Source organism: Heterodontus francisci, chromosome 20 (genome assembly GCF_036365525.1).
Source record: "Heterodontus francisci isolate sHetFra1 chromosome 20, sHetFra1.hap1, whole genome shotgun sequence".
In the NCBI taxonomy this organism is placed as follows: domain Eukaryota; kingdom Metazoa; phylum Chordata; class Chondrichthyes; order Heterodontiformes; family Heterodontidae; genus Heterodontus; species Heterodontus francisci.
Window position 1 is genome coordinate 23,128,787 of NC_090390.1, and position 19,245 is coordinate 23,148,031.

Genomic DNA, 19,245 nt, shown 5'->3' on the forward strand with positions numbered 1-19,245 from the left:
CGAGTCCTATAAGCGTACGCTCTGGGAGGACCACACACTTCTCAAATGGTTCACACACACAGAGCTGGGAGCCTGTTTGTATTGAGAGGTGGGAGTCCCAGTTTGAATTGAGAGGCGCGGGTCCCAGTTTGAATTAAGAGGCGGGAGTCCCAGTTTGTATTGAGAGGTGGGAGTCCCAGTTTGAATTGAGAGGCGGGAGTCCCAGTTTGTATTGAGAGGTGGGAGTCCCAGTTTGAACTGAGAGGCGGGAGTCCCAGTTTGTATTGAGAGGTGGGAGTCCCAGTTTGTATTGAGAGGTGGGAGTCCCAGTTTGAATTGAGAGGTGGGAGTCCCAGTTTGAACTGAGAGGCGGGAGTCCCAGTTTGTATTGAGAGGTGGGAGTCCCAGTTTGTATTGAGAGGTGCGGGTCCCAGTTTGTACTGAGGAGTGCGGGTCCCAGTTTGTACTGAGGGGTGCGGGTCCCAGTTTGTATTGAGAGGTGGGAGTCCCAGTTTGTATTGGGAGGTGCGGGTCCCAGTTCGTACGGAGAGGTGCGGGTCCCAGTTCGTACTGAGGGGTGAGGATCCCAGTTTGATTTGGGAGACGCGGGTCCCAGTTTGTATTGAGAGGTGGGGGTCCTAGTTTGTATTGAGAACTGGGGGCACCAGTTGGTGTCGGGAGGTGGGGCCGAGCCCTGGTAATTCTGGAAGCATCTTTGATCGGGTTGAAAAGCACTCCAGGTCCTTTACTAGTTTAAGAATTGGAGGCTGCCTCCCGCAATTCCAGGGTAAGGGCAGCACTGCAGCAGGATGTTTGAATTGATGGCACAGCCCTATGCTGGTGGGCGCACTGATCTCCAAGAATTCGGACAGTTAAAAACAGATTAGGTTTAACTCAGCAGTCTTGTTTGCATAAACCATTGTCTCCGCGCTTGGAAACCCATATTGAAATCACAATGGCTACTTGTTTGACCCTGCGTTACTTGAACATGTGTTTAGAGACAAGTTGGGTATGTACAAGGGCAGATACATTAATGATTCGTTATTATGTTAAGAATTTGCGAACTACAGCAGGGGTTGCAGGAGTGACATTGGATTTAAACAGCACGGCCGATTTCGGTCCTGTTACTGTGTAATAGCAGAAGACAGGAACGTCTCAATCACTGCGACATGCAGAGAAGTGTGTAATTCTGTCCTTAATGTAGTTTTTTAACTGCTATCAAGAAAAATTCCCTCCAGCTGGAAATCGCCTATTAAATTTGCAACAAATTCCAGCGTGAAACATGTCAGATTTCACCAGGCAGACACCAAGGTGGAATGAAGTTTCGGCCTTAAACCTAAAGTTTATCATGCAAAGTTGTATTTAACAAAACGTTACTAATCACTCTCGTTCGACGCAGCAGGCAGTGAGTGAGATGTTAATTTCAGAGCACATCCTTTCACCGCACATTTATCAGTCTTGGGTGTTTTTCACCAAACTACATAGAGTTTCCAAAGAGAAACTCCCTACTCTGTGGCTGTGAAAGAACATGAAATAATTTCATTCAACTATTGGCTACAAATATATATATATATATATAAACATAAAAGTCACAAGATTTTAGTTTACTATCTTAAAAACAAAATAGAAGATGACAGGCAGCGATGTCTTTTTACACTCTGCTTCTCAGTTTGAAGGCAATTTATTTATTTTTTAGGCTGGTAAAATAAGAACAAATGGTATTTCTGGTTAACAGAAAATACCGCTCTTAGTATTTAATATCAGATCAGAGGCGTGCCCAGATAAGGTAAGGTCGATATTTGAAATAAGATTCCTTCCAAAATATTAGAAGCAAAATGAGGTTGAGGGACATTTATTGGATATTGCAGTTCTCACATTTTCAAAAAGTAACGGGCAATCCCACCAGCCGCCAGATTCTCACAAGAGGTAAAGGACTCCCAGAATAAATGACAACAATCAGATTTTATTTAACAAACCAATTTGTATTTGTTTTTAATTAGATAATTGAAATTTCCTCGCACCTCTAATTTCAGAATTAAGCAGGGTCAGGTGTGAACATTTTAGCATGTGGCATATACTATATGCATTTACCTTAGTTTGATTTTCATTTTCAACTTTCTTTTAAATCTTTACTTTGGCAGTAGATTGACTGCAATTTAATTGTATTACAGCGTGAAGATGCCGCCCCATCTGTCACAGACGGTATGGTACGTTTCAGTATTCTCCGTGGCACTGTTCCCATCGATGGAATTGCCTGGAGAGTGTTGAAAATCCTAGGATGGGATATTCCTGTGTCGATGAGCCTGAAATCCAATTCGGAGTACTTGGCTGGTTGGGTTGGTTCTGTCCTGTAACAGCTTTGCTTTCTCCTGATAGGTAGGTGTCCATGTCAATCAATCACTACACATCCCTCTTGTATGGCTCCATAGGTAGACACACCACAAACTGCAGTCAGGAGGACCCATCTCTTTACAGTCCAATGGAAAACCCCAGTGAGGTTAACCACATTCTTCTGCAAGAGCCTGGAAACAACATAAACCATGAAGTTTTGGACTTTTTCTGATACAATTTTACAAGTATCAAATGCCAATGGCTGTTTATTAATTTATTCTTTCTCTGCCAAACTACTCAAAGATAAAGCATGATTTCTTCAACTTTTTCCTGAGGTAACTCTACTGCAAAAGCTATTCAGGTTATTATTTCCAAAGAGCAGTTTCCAGCATGTTCCATGTACCACAAATTTTAAAGTGGAATCTTTAGTTGATAGTGTGCTCTGTCCTTCCAATTCACGACCCCAATCCTTGAGTACTCCTCAACCTTTCTGCTCCCTTGCCGCCATCCCAGGCTTGACACCCTCTTAGATAAATCTACAGCTTCCCTCTGTGTCACTCTCAGCATCCTCCAAAGGGCTCATCAAGACACTCAATGCTTGCTCATTATGAGCAGCAACACCAATTGCCCATTCCCAATCTGTCATCGACCTTCCCACTATATGCGCCCGCTGGGAGCTAATCTTGCCAATCTCCTTCCCATTTAACTCACCCCCACTGCTGACCCTATGGGCTCTGCTCTCACCCCCACCCATCACCCCACCAACCGCATCTCCTGCTAGAATGTCTCCACTTTGAATAAGGCCCCTGCCATCCATGGACTTATTGTGGATGATTGCATCGACATCGTGGCCTTTCTGGAAACCTGGCTAAGGGGTAATGACACCCTTCCCCTTATCTCCGCACCTGGCCATATATTCCGCTACTTGCCCCATCAAGACAAAGTCATAAGAACATAAGAACTAGGAGCAGGAGTAAGCAATTCAGCCCCTCGAGCCTGCTCCACCATTCAAATACGATCATGGTTGATCTCATCTCGGCCTCAACTCCACTTTCCTGTCTGTTCTCCATAACCCTTCAACCCATTTCTAATTAAAAATCTATCTGCTCCTTAAATTTACTCAATGTCCCGGCATCCACCGCACTCTGGGGTAGTGAATTCCACAGACTCACGACCTTTGAGAGAAGTAATTTCTCCTCATCTGTTTTAAATCTGTTACCCCTTATCCTAAAACTATGACCTCTTGTTCTAAATTGCCCCACCAAAGGAAACATCCTCTCTACGTCTACTTTGTCAATCCCCTTAATCATCTTATATACCTCAATTAGATCTCCTCTCATTCTTTTAAACTCTAGAGAGTAAAGGCCTAAACTGCTCAATCTCTCTTCATAAGACAAACCCCTCATCTCTGGAATCAATCTAGTGAACCTCCTCTGAATTGCCTCCAATGCAGCTACATCCCTCCTCAAGTAAGGGGACCAAAACTGTACGCAATACTCCAGATGCAGTCTCACTAATGCCCTGTACAGTTGCAGCAACACTTCCCTACTTTTATACTCTACTTCTTTAGCAATAAATGCCAAAATTCCATTTGCCTTCCTTATTACCTGCTGCACCTGCATACTAGTTTTCTGCGATTCATGCACGAGGACACCCAGATCCCTCTGCATCGAAGCACTCTGAAGTTTCTCTCTATTTAGATAATTTGCCTTTCTATTCTTCCGACCAAAATGGATAACCTCACACATATCCACGTTAAACTCCGTCTACCAAATTTTGGCTCATTCACCTAACCTATCCATATCCATTTGTAAATTTCTTATTTCTTTATTGCAACTTACTATCCCACCTATTTTAGTGTCATCTGCAAATGTGGCTATAGTACCTTCTATCCCTGCATCCAAGTCATTAATGTAGATTGTAAATAGTTGGGGCCCGAGGACTGAACCCTGTGGCACCCCACTAGTTACATCTTGCCAACCAGAAAAGGACCCATTTATCCTGACTCTCTGTTTTCTGTTGGTTGGTCAATCCTCTATCCAAGCTAATAAATTGCCCCTAACCCCATGTGATGTAACTTTGCGTATTAACCTTTTGTGCAGCACCTTATCAAATGCCTTCTGGAAATCCAGATATACAACAGCTACAGGATCTCCATCATCCACTTTACTTGTTACATCTTTGAAGAACTCTAGCAGATTAGTCAAACACGATTTACCCTTCACAAAACCATGCTGACTCTGATGGATTGCGTCATGGTGGCAGTTTGGTGCTTATCACCAAATCTCAGCTTGGCCTGATCCCCCCTACTCCTCTGGCACTTTCTCCTCCTTTGAGCATCTCACCTTGTTCCAACCTCTCACCTCATTCAAAATCCTTCTCCTCTACCACCCTCCCAAGTATGATAATAATGTTCTCATCGAAATAGCATCATTGCTGTTCTTCCTCAGCCTCTGCACTGAATGACTTCTCATCCTTGGTGATTTCAACCTCCATCTCAACTCATCATAATCTCTCTCCTGAGTTCATTACCCTCTTATCCTCCCTAACTCTTTTCCTCCATGTATACTTCACAATCCATATTCACGGCCACTCCCCTGACCTTGCCATCTCACGTGGTCTTGCTAGTCCCATTGTATCAATCACAGATGAGGCCATCTCTGATCACTTCCTTGTAACATTCACCACCCACATCCCCTTCTATGCTCCAGTCCTACCTCCTTCTGTATCCCCTCCTGGAAAAACACTATCCTCGCTTATTCACTTATAGCTGCATTTTCCTTTGGCCCTCCATTCATCACAACATATCTGCAGTTACTGATTTGCTCATCCGCACACTCATCTCCACCTTTGATGCCCTAGGCCCCAATAAAATCATTACTCTCTCTCACTCTGGCCCTCCCCTGGTACAGCCCTCATCTCTGCTCCCTTAAGACCAAGGGATGCAAACTTGAAAGAATATGGTGGCAACTGGCTTTGCCATCCACCGCCAGATTTGGCTGCACCACATAAAGCACTTCTAGGTCCTGCTCTCATCTGCTAAAACTGCACACTATTCTAGGATCATTCTGGAAAGCAAAGATACCCCAGCTTCTTTTCTCTACTACAAACAGTATTTTTAAACCCATCTCCCCGTCTCCTCAACCATCACCTCCAACAATAAGTGTGAGGCGCTCATGGGCTTCTTTGCCATTAAGATTGAGACCATCCATTCAGCTGCCTTTGCTGTGTTCCACCCTTCCACTAGCCTACCTGGCCAAACTTAATCTGCAGCTCCCCGTTGTCCTACCCCTGAACTCGCATCTTTCTCTAGTTTCTCTCCTATCTCCCCTCATGCCCTCTCCGAGCTCATCTTGGGGCGGCACAGTGGCGTAGTGGTTAACACCGCAGCCTCACAGCTCCAGGGACCCGGGTTCTTTTCTGGGTACTGCCTGTGTGGAGTTTGCAAGTTCTCCCTGTGACCGCGTGGGTTTTCGCCGGGTGCTCCGGTTTCCTCCCACCGCCAAAGACTTGCAGGTGATAGGTAAATTGGCTGTTGTAAATTGCCCCTAGTGTAGGTAGGTGGTAGGGAATATGGGATTACTGTAGGGTTAGAATAAATGGGTGGTTGTTGGTCGGCACAGACTCGGTGGGCCGAAGGGCCTGTTTCAGTGCTGTATCTCTAAATAAATAAATAAAAAGAGACCCATCTCCTATCCCTTGAACCTATTTCCACTAAACTGCTGACCACCCAACTTCCCCTCCTGGTCCCATGTTGGCTGATATAGTAAACGGCACTCACTTTTCAGGTATTGTCCCTCTCTCATTTAAATCTGCAGTCATCATCCATCTCCTCAAAAAAAAAAATCATTGACCCCTCTGAGCTTGCAAACTACCACCCCATCTCCAACCTCGCTGACATGTGCAAAGTCCTTGAACGTGTTCAAAAGCAAAATACTGTGGATGCTGGAAATCTGAAACAAAAATAGAAAATGCTGGAAATACCGAGCAGGTCAGGGCAGCATCTCTGGAGAGAAACGTTAACTCTGTTTGTCTCTCCACAGATGCTGCCTGACCTGATCAGTATTTCCAGCATTTTCTGTTTTTGTCCTTGAACGTGTTGTCGCCTCCCAAATCTGTTCTATTTTTCCGAACTCCATGTTTGAATCCTTCCCTTCAGGTTTCTGGCCCTAGCAAAGTACCGAAATGGCTCTTATCAAAGTCACAAATGACATCCTGTGGGACTGTGCAAAAGGCAGAATATCCCTCCTCGTCCTTCTCGACCTGTCCGCAGCTTTGACATGGTTGACCACACCATCCTCCTCCAATGCCTCTCCACTATTTTCCACCTGGATGGGACTGCTCTCACCTGGTTTCATTCTGATCTATTTCATCATAGCCAGAGAATCACTTGCAATGGCTTCTCTCCTTGCTCCTGCACCGTTACGTCTGGTGTCCCCCAAGGATCTATCCTTGGCCCCCTCTTATTTCTCATCTACATGCTGCCCCTCAGCGACATCTTCCAAAAGCAGTACGTTAGTTTTCATACGTATGCTGATGACACTAAACTCTACCTCACCACCACTTCTCTCGACTCCTCCACTGTTGCTAAATTATCAGACTGCTTATCCGACATCCAGTACTGGAGGAGCAGAAATCTCATCTAATTAAATATTGGGGAGACTGAAGACATTATTTTGGGTCTCCGCTCCAAACTGCACTCTCTAGCTACTGACTCCATCCCTCTCCTCGGCAACAGTCTGAGACTAAACCAGTCTATTCGCAACTGTGGTGTCACATTTGATCCGAAGATGAGCTTCCAATCGCATATTTGGGCCATCACAAAGACAGTCTATTTCCACCTCTGTAACATCACCCTGTTTCAGCTCATCTGCTGCTGAAACCCTCATTCACGCCTTTGTTACCCCTAGACTTGACTATTCCAACACACTCCTGGCTGGTCTCCCACATTCTACCCTCTGTAAACTTGAGGTCATCCAAAACTCTTAACTCGCACCAAGTCCCATTCCCCTATCACCTCTGTGCTTACTGACCTACATTGGCTCCCGGTCAACAACCCTTGATTTTAAAATTCTCATCCTTGTTTTCAAATACTTCCATTGCCTCACCACTCCCTAACTCTATGATCTCCTCCAGCGCCACAACCCTTCAAGATATCTGCGCTCTTCTAATTCTGGCCTCTTGTGCATCTCCGATTTTAATTGCTCCACCCTTGGTGGCCATGTCTTTGCTTGCCTAGGCTCTAAGCTCTGGAATTCCCTCCTTACACCTCTCTGCCCATCTACCTCACTTTCCTCTTTTAAGAGAATCCTTAAAACCTCTTTGTCCAAGCTTTTGGTCATCTAACCTAATATCTCCTTTTGTGGCTGTGCCACATTTTGTTTTATAATGCTCCCATGAAGCATTTTGGGACTATTTATTACGTTAAAGGCATTATACTGTCTATTTTACAGAAAAATTTGATTGCCTCACTGGGCTTTTCCACTGGATTCTTCTGGAACATTTAAGCAACAAACATTTACGTGTTTCAGGAGCTAATTGTTATCTACTTGTGAAAATGTGATATATTAATGATCATATGGCAGAAGCTTTCTGTGCTCATCAACCCATTCATTTTAAGTGATGGAAATTCATGGGCCGGTGAAAGAACAACCAGAAAACATCAGCCAGAAAACTCACTCATATTCTGCTTCTTTGCACCAGCAACTGGTGACTTTCCTTCCATTTAATTTGTTTATGGATATGGAAATCTCCTGCAAATGTTGGAAAACTCAGCAAGTCTGGCAGCATCTGTGGAGAGAAAAACAGAGTTAGCATTTCAGGCCGATGACCTTTCACCAGAATACTTTGTTTTTACTGTTTTATAAGGATGGGTACATCATGCCATGTAAAATTATAAAATAAAGACACGTGATCCATTAAGGCTAGCAGGTCAGTTACTGGGGATTTTTGAAATGAAAGCTGGGGTCAGTTGCAGGCCAGGTGGTAGTGCAGAACCCTGTTTGGCCAATTAAGAAATTGACAGATATTGTGGAATGGATATGTCATTGGAAAGAGAGCAATTTAAAATTGTTTTGCATTTGTACAAAACAGAAGAGTGAACAGGTAGAAAGTGTAAACTATCCTAACTGTGCAAGAATCATCGTTTAAACTTTCCTACATTTACACCTAGCTTGGAGCTGTTAAATCTTTTAAGACACTTTTCCCTAGCCTGTTGCTGCTGGGAAAGGGGAAGTCAAGGATGACAGGACCAGAAAAGAAAGAACAGCCCAATGAGATATGGTAAAATAAATTTGACTATGCTTAACTGTGAAATATCTTTTGACATCCCAAAGTCAGCCAATGAATTGGAAGCAGGTTGCAATTTATACTCAGAGCAAACTGTCTATTTTACAGCAAAGTATTTGCTCAGCAGTCTATTTAAACAATGCACTACAGCAGTCTAGTCACTCAGCAAAATAAAAAGTGCCTTTACAAACTATATCAAAAGGAACTCATGACCAAAACTACTGCAGTGTCCTCCGAAGCAGGAAATTTCTCATGCAATGAGTGGAAGATAGAAACATAATATAAATTATGTACATAATATCAATCCGTCACTTACAGTAGTGTGATCTCCAAGTGTGATTGATAATGGATTTATCCATTCTGGCAGGGAACAGTGATGTCACTATATTTGGCTGATTAAGTGCTGATTGAGGAGGTGTTACATAAAAAGTTTACTCAAGCCATTTATTTCCATGTCTTCACACCACATTGAATCCATTAATTTTAACACCTCTGGATCCTCCTTGTTAAACAGAAACTGATTATTTTATAGAGACAGCCACAAACACTTGACCTCTGTAGTAGTCTTGTCCAACACATTAGCAGCAGTCACATGTGGCTAATTGGGATTCTAGATGTGGCTACTGGATTTTATCAGCAAATTTAAAAAAAATAGATACTGTTGGGCACGCAAGATCAATAATCAAATTTGTGCATGTGTGGAAACTTGAATCTTTGAGCATTTGTCTGTAAAATGGTAAGATGAGAAATGTTGTGTGCATTACTTCCTTGATCACTAAATAGTGGTAGATGATAGTTAAATATACACATGAAGTACATTTACCTGTATTTTGTGTGGCATTTTCTACCAAAACTAGTGCATGCAGCTAAAACAGTGTTGCCCTCGCCACACCTGTGCATACGTTGATTTCTAATGGTCAATATGGCTCTACAGTGTTTGTTTACTGTGAACAGATCACTGATTTTATCAATTAAATTTCAAAATTGGCCAATAACATGCGTCTTTAGACAATGCTTCCTTAAATAGTTTGTGTTCTTGTTTTGCAGGACTGCAAGGGATTTGCACAAAATTGGTTGCCGCGTTGCCTACATTACAACAGTGACTACAATTCAGCAGTATGTCATTGGCTCTAAAGCACTTTAGGGCATACTGAGGTCATGAAGGAGACTATGTAGGTGCAATTTTTTTCTTAATTCTGGCAGCTAATCTGCCCTCTCAAGTGGACATAAAAGATTCCATAACACTATTTGAAGAGTAGGGGAGCTCTCCTGGCGCAAAATACTGCGGCTGCTGGAAATCTGAAATAAAAACTGAAAACGCTGGAAACGCTCAGCAGTTCAGGCAGCATCTAATGAAAGGTCATCGACCTGAAACCTCGGCTGTTTTTCTCTCCACAGATGCTGCCTGACCTGCTGAGCATTTCCAGCATTTTCTATTTTATTTGAGTTCTCCCAGACAATCTCTAAATCTCAAACAACATCACTAAAGCTGGTCATTCAAATCGTTGCTGTTTGTGGGAGCTTGCTGTATACAAATTGGCAGCCACATTTCCTACAACAGTGGTTGGTACACTTCAGAAATACTTAATTTGCTGCAAAGTACTTTAGGAGGTCCTGAGGTTGTGAACGTGCTATTTAAATGCAAGTCCTTTATATTTTTAATCAGGCATTTTTCTTCCCCTGCTCTCCCTTTCTCTCTACTCTCCAAGGATATTCCAGAGCCAACACTAATTGTCTGGGTATGTTTACTAATTTATGTGAACTGTATATATTTCTAATGTGGTTTTTCTCTTACAAAAACATATGGCAAGGTTTATCCCAGCTCCTTCCTAAAGGCTTTTAGTCAATAGTCAACAATTGTAGGTTTCAAAATAGGGAGATTGGTGCAAAGTTCAAGGATATCAGGCAGAAAATTGATTCAAGTCTATAACTTGTTCTATTACTTGGCAACAGCTGGTCCTCAATATATCTAAATAATGAAATCAGAATAAACTTTCTCTTGATGTTGAGGCGAAAAGCAGCTTTTTGTAACTTTGAATCCCCAGCCCCTGTCAACAGCACCATGCAATTCTCTTGCACTTGAAAATGTTGAGAATCTCAATTGACATTTAGGGACAGTTATTATTCACGTCAGATCCGTGACAGCCAATTATCATTAAACAATTACAGTCCAGAATTAACTGCTCAGGGAGGTTTGAATGACTGAGTGAAGGTAAAGTAACTGCTTAGTTCATTAGTATTTCAGGTTTGCACATAAATCAAAACTTTTGCATAGACGAAGAATTTGAATCAATGCATAGTTTAGATCTATGCACATGGGTTTACTAAATTATTTGCAGGTCCCTTTCTCTTCTCCTTCCCCATCACAAAAAAATGCTATTCACCATAAAAGGAGGTTCTTTCTAGCATAAGAACAAAACATTAAAATGTTTTAGTTCTAGCTGTATTGTTTAAGGACATGGTTTGCTTGATTGGCTCAATTACTAACACTCTGGAGAAGGTCGTTGTATATAAATGGGTGACTATATTAGGCACATATAAACAAACAATGATGCCGGAGGGAAGAGAATGTTGTAGTCACTCCACCATGATTCTACTTAAAACTGGTACCACATTGAGTGTTAATGAAAAACAGCAAATTTGCACTGTGGGTTTGCATTTTCATTTATTTAACATAAAACTTGGAAATACACAGTTCAATTCTGTTACACGTATGACAATATTGATACCTTGTATAGACTTTACTGCACACGGTTACAGAATTTTACAGGTTTTGAACTACAGTAAAATGAGACTACTTTCTTAGTCACCCAGGCAAATGTATTGGCCCAGAATACTGACTGGTAGCAATTCTTTAAGTTAACAGTTATTGTTTGGAATATGGTAATCAGAATTCCAATTTACCACATGGTCAAATGAAGACCAAATAAACCACTCTAAACAAAAGGCTGTGCATCTGAATCAACCTAAACATTATTCATTCATCACTAGCCAATTGATTTTAGTTAACATTTCCCAATAGCAAACATGTAACATGCATCAAAACGGAGCAAAAATTGTTGATAACTTTCATTTAGAAAAACTAATCAAAAAGTTACCTTTTTAATAAAATTTCGCTTTGAAAAGATGAGAACCAGTTATGCCCATTTTATTAGTATACACTATAACAACTGTTTATGCCAAACAATATATTTTCACTATTTGAAGGGGTCAGCAGTTTATATATTTTGGAAAACGACTCATTTCTTTCGTGCTCATCAAATACAAAGAGATGTTTACAGGAATGGTGGAAAGAGTAGAAACCAAGCAGGACTGAGGAAAAGATAGGGCAAAAGCAAGATGTAAGATGTCTTAAAGAGGCTTCTGAAGACCAGGAGGGAGATAGAGACCAAAAAGTGAGGGGCCGGGGTGCTTCAGAAGACATTTTCTCCAGTAGCACCCTGACAAATTCCTTTCGTCCAACAGGCACATTGCCATATTTAATCTCCATATCTGTTCCCAATGCGGAACATTCCAGAACCATAAAAATATCTATCTAGCTATTATGAAGAACTGAGGAAGCAAGAGCTTTCACCTGTTTAGTACATTGGTAACATAGCAAAACACCTAAAAGCAATTCAAACAGAATCAGGAAGGACACAAGGTGACTGAAAGCTGGTAACAGGTTAACCATTCAGCCACTCTGTGGGATATTTCTGTCCACTTTATAATCACAACATTTCAAAATAATTGTCTTTAAAACACTTTTAAGATGTTTAAGCATTGTGATGTTTTGTAAAAACATTCAAAAGAAAATACTTTCACAACCTTAGGGGACCTCAAAGTGTTTTACAGCCAATGAAACAGTTACTGTTGCCATGTGGGAAAGATGAGGAAAGATATGGGAGATGGAAGGGTTGAGAGAGAAAATTCCAGAATGCAAGACGGTTAAAGGTTTTGCTATAGATGGTGCTGTGATGGAAGGGGTCATACTGCAGGCCAAAGTCAGGGAATCAGATGATACAAGTGGGAACAATGGGCTGCTTCAGTTTGCAGAGGCAATGTGAGCTGAAGCATTAAGCGATCTAGGTACAAGGACAAAGATTTTGAAATCAGTCTACTGGGAGACAATGAGCAAATAAAGGTTGCCAAGTTCTGGGGTAATAAGAATGACTTTACACAAGATAGGATGCAGGAGATTTCAATTTGCAAGAATGTGTTGGAACATGCTCGCGATTTTTTTTTTAAAACGGCAACACAATTTGAGCTTGGAGATACAGTTGAATGATTTAGAAGCACTAAGGAATAAGGTTGGGACGAAGGCAGGAAAAATTAGAGGTGGAAATTGATTTTACTGTTGAATAGTAGGATCAAACAGAACATTAAGGGTATGTATTACTGGAATCAGTTTCAGCAGAGGAGGGGATGGAATAGGGTTTAACCGGTACTTCTGGCACAAGCCGAAATAGAATGGACCGAGTCAAACAGAACACCAAGGGCATGTATTGTTAGGTTCAATCGGAGAAGGAGGGATGGAATAGGGTTTACAGTAATGCTGGCACAAGTTGGAATCAGCATTGCCACTACACCCATGATTTGATATTGGTTGTGTAGTTAGATCCACAGCAATAGTCATGGATGGTGGTGTTAAGAGCTTGGCACACATACGGAAGCTGACCCCAAGTTATGGACAATATAGATGAGGAATAGGAAGGGATCAAGCATGAAATCTTGATATATAAGTAACTGATCATGCACACAGGACAAAACATTGCAGATCTGATGACTTGGGTGGGGCGGGTAGGAATAGAATCATGGAAGGTCAAATGCAGCAGGCAAAACTGAAAGACTGTCACTGGTCAGAATCCAAGTCTTCTGCTCAAGATACCAGCACTAAACTGTAAGGCTATACTTCCCATGCTGTTTCCATAAGCTTAATGAAAGAACTTACTTTATATAGCACCTTTCCTGTCAAGATAACCCACAGTGCTTCACAGTTAATGACTAACTTCTCAAGTGCACTCACTGTTATGTAGGCAATCTGACAGTCAATTTGTATACAGAAAGGACCCAATAACAATTAATTGGATGACTGAGGAATAAGTGTTATCAAGAATACCAGAACTTTCCTGCTCTTCTTCAAATAGCACTATGTACTATGAGAGGGCAGACAGGGGCCTCGTTTTAACGACATTTTAAAATATGGCACTGCTGGCAGTGCAGCACTCCCTGGATAATGTGCTCAAACCCATGACCTTCTCATTTAGACCAATAAAGAACCACCACTAAGCCAAGTTGACACACTCAGGTCAGGGTGTGCAACGTTGTGATATGGGTGTCCAAGCATGTGCTGAGTGGAAAGCTTATATTAATTCAAGATAACTGATACACCAGTTATTACAACTTAACCAAATTTAGGTTGCAGTAGCTAAAAACTTTGCATAATTCCTAGATACAAAATTATACCGTTGAATTCCATACTAACTCGTAAGTGTTTGCCTTCTGATCAGTAAACAGGTATTTAAAAAAAGCTAAAGGTCTTTCAACTCTGCAGAAATTATGATTGCTGCAATGCAGTGAAGTTGTTGTTAGCTAGACCTCAAAGTAGTTATTGATAACATGAAAGTCTACTCAAGCAGAAATGTCTATTTTCTAAATCCTGACCTTGCATTCAGCACTTAAAAATCTAATGAGGCAGTGGACCAGTGAATTGCTTGATTTTTGCACAGTATCATTCGTCTGTAAAATGAATTTCCATTAAGCTGTCCTAAATATTTTACTGGTGGTTAACCTAACATTGCTTCTGGTTTGCATGCTCAGTTCGAGTGGCTTTGGTCAAAACCTCCGGTGTTTAGATGGCTTTGTGCCAATAGCACTTCAGTTACTATCTGGCAACAGACAATATTGCGACTGTTTTGCCCAAGTATGAGAATGAGTCTTTGGGAATTTGTATAGAATTATACAGTGGGTGACCATATTCGATTTAGCATAATGCTTTAGCTGCTTAAAGTTCCAGTATAAACATATTGAATACAGCAGCAGTAAAATCATACTCAATACATTTTATTGCTCATAATATTTTCTAATAAATTGAATAGCCTCTGCTATATTCTTTTGAAATGGTACAACTGAAGGATAATACATAATGTGCTATATATGATTTTTTATTCCACCAATGCAGACAGCATAATTCAGTCAGCCTTTCAAGTGGATCAGAAATCATCTTCCACACACACTGTTTTATTCACAACACAGAATGAAATTATATGGCTAAACATTTTTTTCTACATCTGTATTTTCAGATGAAGCAACAAAGGTCAGTGCAGACTGGGTACCTAATATACTGGATTATGGAACCACAGCATGCAAAACTACATGGACATCTTGTACATAGTGTTATGCTTACAGCAAAACTGAACCATTTAGTTATGACAATTTCATGACTTATTTAAATAAGTCCTGCTTCCACCAGCTTCAGATTCTGCAATAAATATGTTCCATCCCTCTGAGGATAGGGCACTATTTTGACTAAAAACACCTCTAATTGTGCAGAACTCTGCTTAATCGGTAAATCAAAAAGGGAACATTTTATTATGAGTGGGGCTGGGGGGGGGAGGATGGGGAGTCAAATTGATACGATGTTGCAGAAGTCAAAGCTGACTCGTCTCCAGGGCATGGAATTGAAGAGGGAACATCTGACACGGTGCGGGTGGGGATTTTTAAGTTAGCTTTTGAAAAGCGTGGGGGTGGGAAATGTTTGGAGTATTTCATTGGACAACAAATTGGAGCTTTGTGTTTGAAAATTAAGGCCACCTTGAACCTGAAAACCACAGCCTTTGCTTCTGGTTATAAAGTTAACATTTGGTTACGTTTCCCTCGTTTGGCTGCATTTAGTTTTATCAATAGACAGAAGGACAATCATTCCAAGCAGATTTTGTGTAAGTGTTGTACTGTAGATTTACAAGAAAATCCAGTTTGCAGTTTTAAGATCTTGTAGCCTACATACAGGTAAACTACTTGTTAAAGCAGAACTTCATAGTGCAGTTACAGTAGTCAGCATACTGAATATACCAAATGCTTGTTGTCAATTTGTTGCAATGTTGCTTTCAAAAGTCAAGCTACTGTATCAGTTAATACTAAAGAAGAAAAGTGTTATACACAGCCAAATGGAAGCAGCTGCTACAGATGCTCACCATAAGCAACACTTCATTTCATAGTAGTTTCACGGGTGCGTAGATGAGAATTTCTTAACTACCCTCGGCCATCCATACCCAACAATTTATATTTCCAGACGCTGCCTGTATAATTGGGATTTTATTGACTAGATTGGTTGCTAACATGGCCAGGGTCAGCATTTTGGTATCCAGAGTGCAAACAGACTCTCCGATAATGCATCCGACAGAGCATCACAGTAAATATATAAGACAAACACAGGGCCGAGTGCTGGAAAACACTAGGGGCATTGAACTCTTAACGACTCCTTTTCTTAAAAGGCCCGAGCCAAATTTGTAGCATGCAGCACATTTAATGAAAACAAAGAAAAAAATGGACCAGTGTGTGGGGGGGATTTGAGGCAAACAGTGATAACCAAAGTGACAAAAATGCAAGACATTTGCCAACCTGTACGGTCTGGCAGCTGTCAAATTTTCAGGTTGCCGACTACTTGGGCAACAGTTAAACAGAGTTCTGCAACAAACCACATTTGGTCACAGAGGGAAGAAATAACTGCTAACAGTGTTAGCTGCCAGTGGTGTTTTGTTCTTACTGGGAAAACAAATAACCCATGTTCTCAGAAACTATTTATGTATTTGAAAAACTGAATAAATTACCCATGACTGAAAGGGAGAGGTTGATGGGTTTTTTTTATAGATTATATTCCAGCAATGGCAACAATTAATGTTTGATAAATGGCAGGTTGTACCACCAATAAAGTCACCGGGATGTTTGCCAATAAGTGCTAGACTTAAAACCAAGAGCCATAAGAGGAAGCCACTGGACAGATCCGTTATATAACATCTTGTGTAACGGCCAAAATAAAGCGTGTGAACGAATACACACTTCTCCCACGGTCCAGTCTCAAAGTCTTTTTCCTCTCCAGTAGTGTTTTGAGGCATCTTGGACAAAGATACTAAAATAGGACCGACACTGCATCAATAAAAACAGCATTAACCATGCAAGGCTGGGGAGGGGAGGGGAGGGGAGGGGAGGGGAGGGGAGGGGAGGGGAGGGGAGGGGCTATTGACAGAAAATGAGTACATTACTATTCTCTCTGGCCAGCTTCATGATCAAGGACCACCTTGGGACCGGGATAAGGCTCTCCGCCACACCAGAAGTCAGCGGGTTGCGGCACCTCCAGCAGCCATACCGCCTCCTGCTCCTGCTGGGGCGGCCCTGGGCTGGCTTTCCCCGAGCTCTCGGACACTTGCAACACCTTGAAGTAGTGACAGTCCCTGCCCGCCTCCGGGTCGTATGGAGGCGCCAGTATGTCCAGGAAAGCGGCAGGACCATCCAGCGCGTCGATCTGGTGCATGTTGCTGTGCAGTGGGGTCAGCAAGCAGGGCCCGCTCTCCTCGTCCAGCACCTCGCTCGACCTCCACAGTGACCGCCGCAGCGCTGCCCACTGGCACTGCAGCAGGGGCGGGTTAAACTGCACTCCGACCGCTCCAGCTTCCAGCCTGCCCCCGGCCTCCAGCTCGTCCTTGTCAAAGCACTTGATGGCGACATTCCCGTACAGCACCTTCAGCAGGCCGTGCATCCCCGGGTGATCGTGCAGCGGGATGCAAGAACCACTCTGCAGCAGGAAGACCCCCATGGAGAAGTACTCGGTCTCGCAGATGTGCATGTAGGTAACTGGGGGGCCGTGGCGTGGTCCGTCACTCCTCCTGCGCCCCAGGTTCAGATCCTCGGGCCGGATCTTCTCCAGCAGCTTGCGCAGCTTGTTCAGGTTGTCCTGGAAGGCCCCAGTCTCAGTCTCGGGCTCCGCCAGCGGCAACAGCTTGAAGGTGGTGCGGGCATGGCGGGCGATTTTCTGGATCAGGGACGCCATATTGTCCCTCGGCATCGTCCGGCTCTAACCGCCGCTACTGAGGAGGCCGTTCCGAACCGCCCCGCCGACCTCGGATTAACGTCAGCTGCACTCCACCGTCCCCCTCCTTCAGCTGCTGCTGCACGCCTGCACAGTCACGTAGCCACTACGATATGACGTCATTCACACGCGTGCCCATACGTCATGACGTCATCCACTTTGCGTGCACATTGGTCACCATGTCCGCCCATTCAAGTGTGCGCCTGCGCTCCTCTTGCGTCACGGCGCCTGCACAGGCCCTTTTGGGATTTGTAGTTTTCCCAGCCTTTCCCGATTCACCGCTGCCTCGCTGCACCAAAGGTAAAGCAGGCAGCGTCGACAGGGTCTCACGCCTTCGCTTTACTGCTTCCTTTTATTTAACCGCTGGAAATGGCCCCGCTCCTCCTCCGCCTCGATTTAGGGAGGGACTACAACTCACTGAGGCTGATTCAAAAAGTTGCTGCTGTACACATCGGACTGGCTGCAGGCTTTGTAGAGCATGCAACTGCAGTCACTTCTGTATATATACTTAAAATCAGAGAACTTTCACACAAGCATATGTATCAGTTTTCAGATTGAATTTGGTACAGAATCAGATTAAACACTTGCGACTGTATCATCCCATAGAAAATAAGCTATTGCCGAGTCTAAGAGGTAATAAGCGTTCATAAATAAAGGGTATTACTAAATGTTGAATAAGGAATGCACCTCACTGGTGAGCAGGATTCAAGGTGAAACTACACATCATGCTCAGCTAAATTTAATACATTTTAAAATTGTAATTACATTGCTGTATACTTGAAGCTTAGCTTTGGGCACCCCACTGGACTCACCATACAAAAGGTCCTTGGGTATACGATCATCTTCCAACCTGCGGATGTGTCCGATCCACTGAAGTTGCCTCTGTTTGATTAGTGCCAACACACTTGGGAGCTCTGTCTTTGAGAGGACTGTCACATTTGTGATTTTGTCCTGCTAGGATATACCCATAGTGCGCAGCAGGCAGTGAAGATAGAAATTATTGAGCTTCCTTTCCCGGTAGCTGTAAGTTGCCCATTTTTCACAGTCATACAGAAAGGTGCTGAGAACACAGGCCTTATAAACCATGTAACCTCTGCTTCAAGGATGCATGTAAGTATTACACGAAGACCCTAAATGTTGACTATTGCACCTGGGAGTCACTAGCTGGCAAAAGAAGAAATGGTGACACATCCTGTGGACTGGTGTACACTACTACGACGACCAGTTGCTACAGCTGTTTGGCAACAGATGCCACATCAAAAACAATAACTCACAGCGTCACTTGGCAGCTTCATGTGCAGCACTTGTGCAGAACCTGCCTCTCAAGGATTGGCCTTCAAAGGCATCGGCAAAGGTGCACCAAGAGAAGAAATGGATTGTTTGCTGTGTGTTCATCATCTTTCATAGATGGAAGGATGCCAACCTATTACAATATCAATCACATTTTGATCCATTTGTAATTGTAAAAATAGCGTGGGTACGTTAATGCTGCCAATGGCCTGGTGACATATGGTAAGTGTCGTGTGCTTTGAAGAGACAGGTAACTGGAGAACAGCAAAAGACTGTGGATGCTGGAAATCCAA

General features: G+C 42.7%; 1 protein-coding gene across 2 annotated transcripts; it reads right to left on the reverse strand.

The window, feature by feature from the left end:
• Positions 1-1,940: 1,940 nt before the first annotated feature.
• Positions 1,941-17,773, reverse strand: LOC137380518 (2-aminoethanethiol dioxygenase-like). 2 transcript variants are annotated; one of them, XM_068052439.1, is made up of 3 exons: positions 16,839-17,773; positions 7,990-8,100; positions 1,941-2,501 (listed from the first exon to the last, which is right to left on the reverse strand). In XM_068052439.1, coding segments are annotated over exons 1-2 (801 nt in total). In that variant the 5' UTR covers positions 17,639-17,773; the 3' UTR covers positions 1,941-2,501; positions 7,990-8,099. The 2 variants fall into 2 exon arrangements, with proteins under 2 accessions (XP_067908540.1, XP_067908541.1); XM_068052440.1 differs by having other exon boundaries at positions 16,834-17,773.
• Between the last annotated feature and the right edge of the window lie 1,472 nt (positions 17,774-19,245).

Excerpts from the sequence above, each read along its gene's own strand:
- LOC137380518 (XM_068052439.1), bottom strand. The coding sequence starts at position 17,638 with ATGCCGAGGGACAATATGGCGTCCCTGATCCAGAAAATCGCCCGCCAT.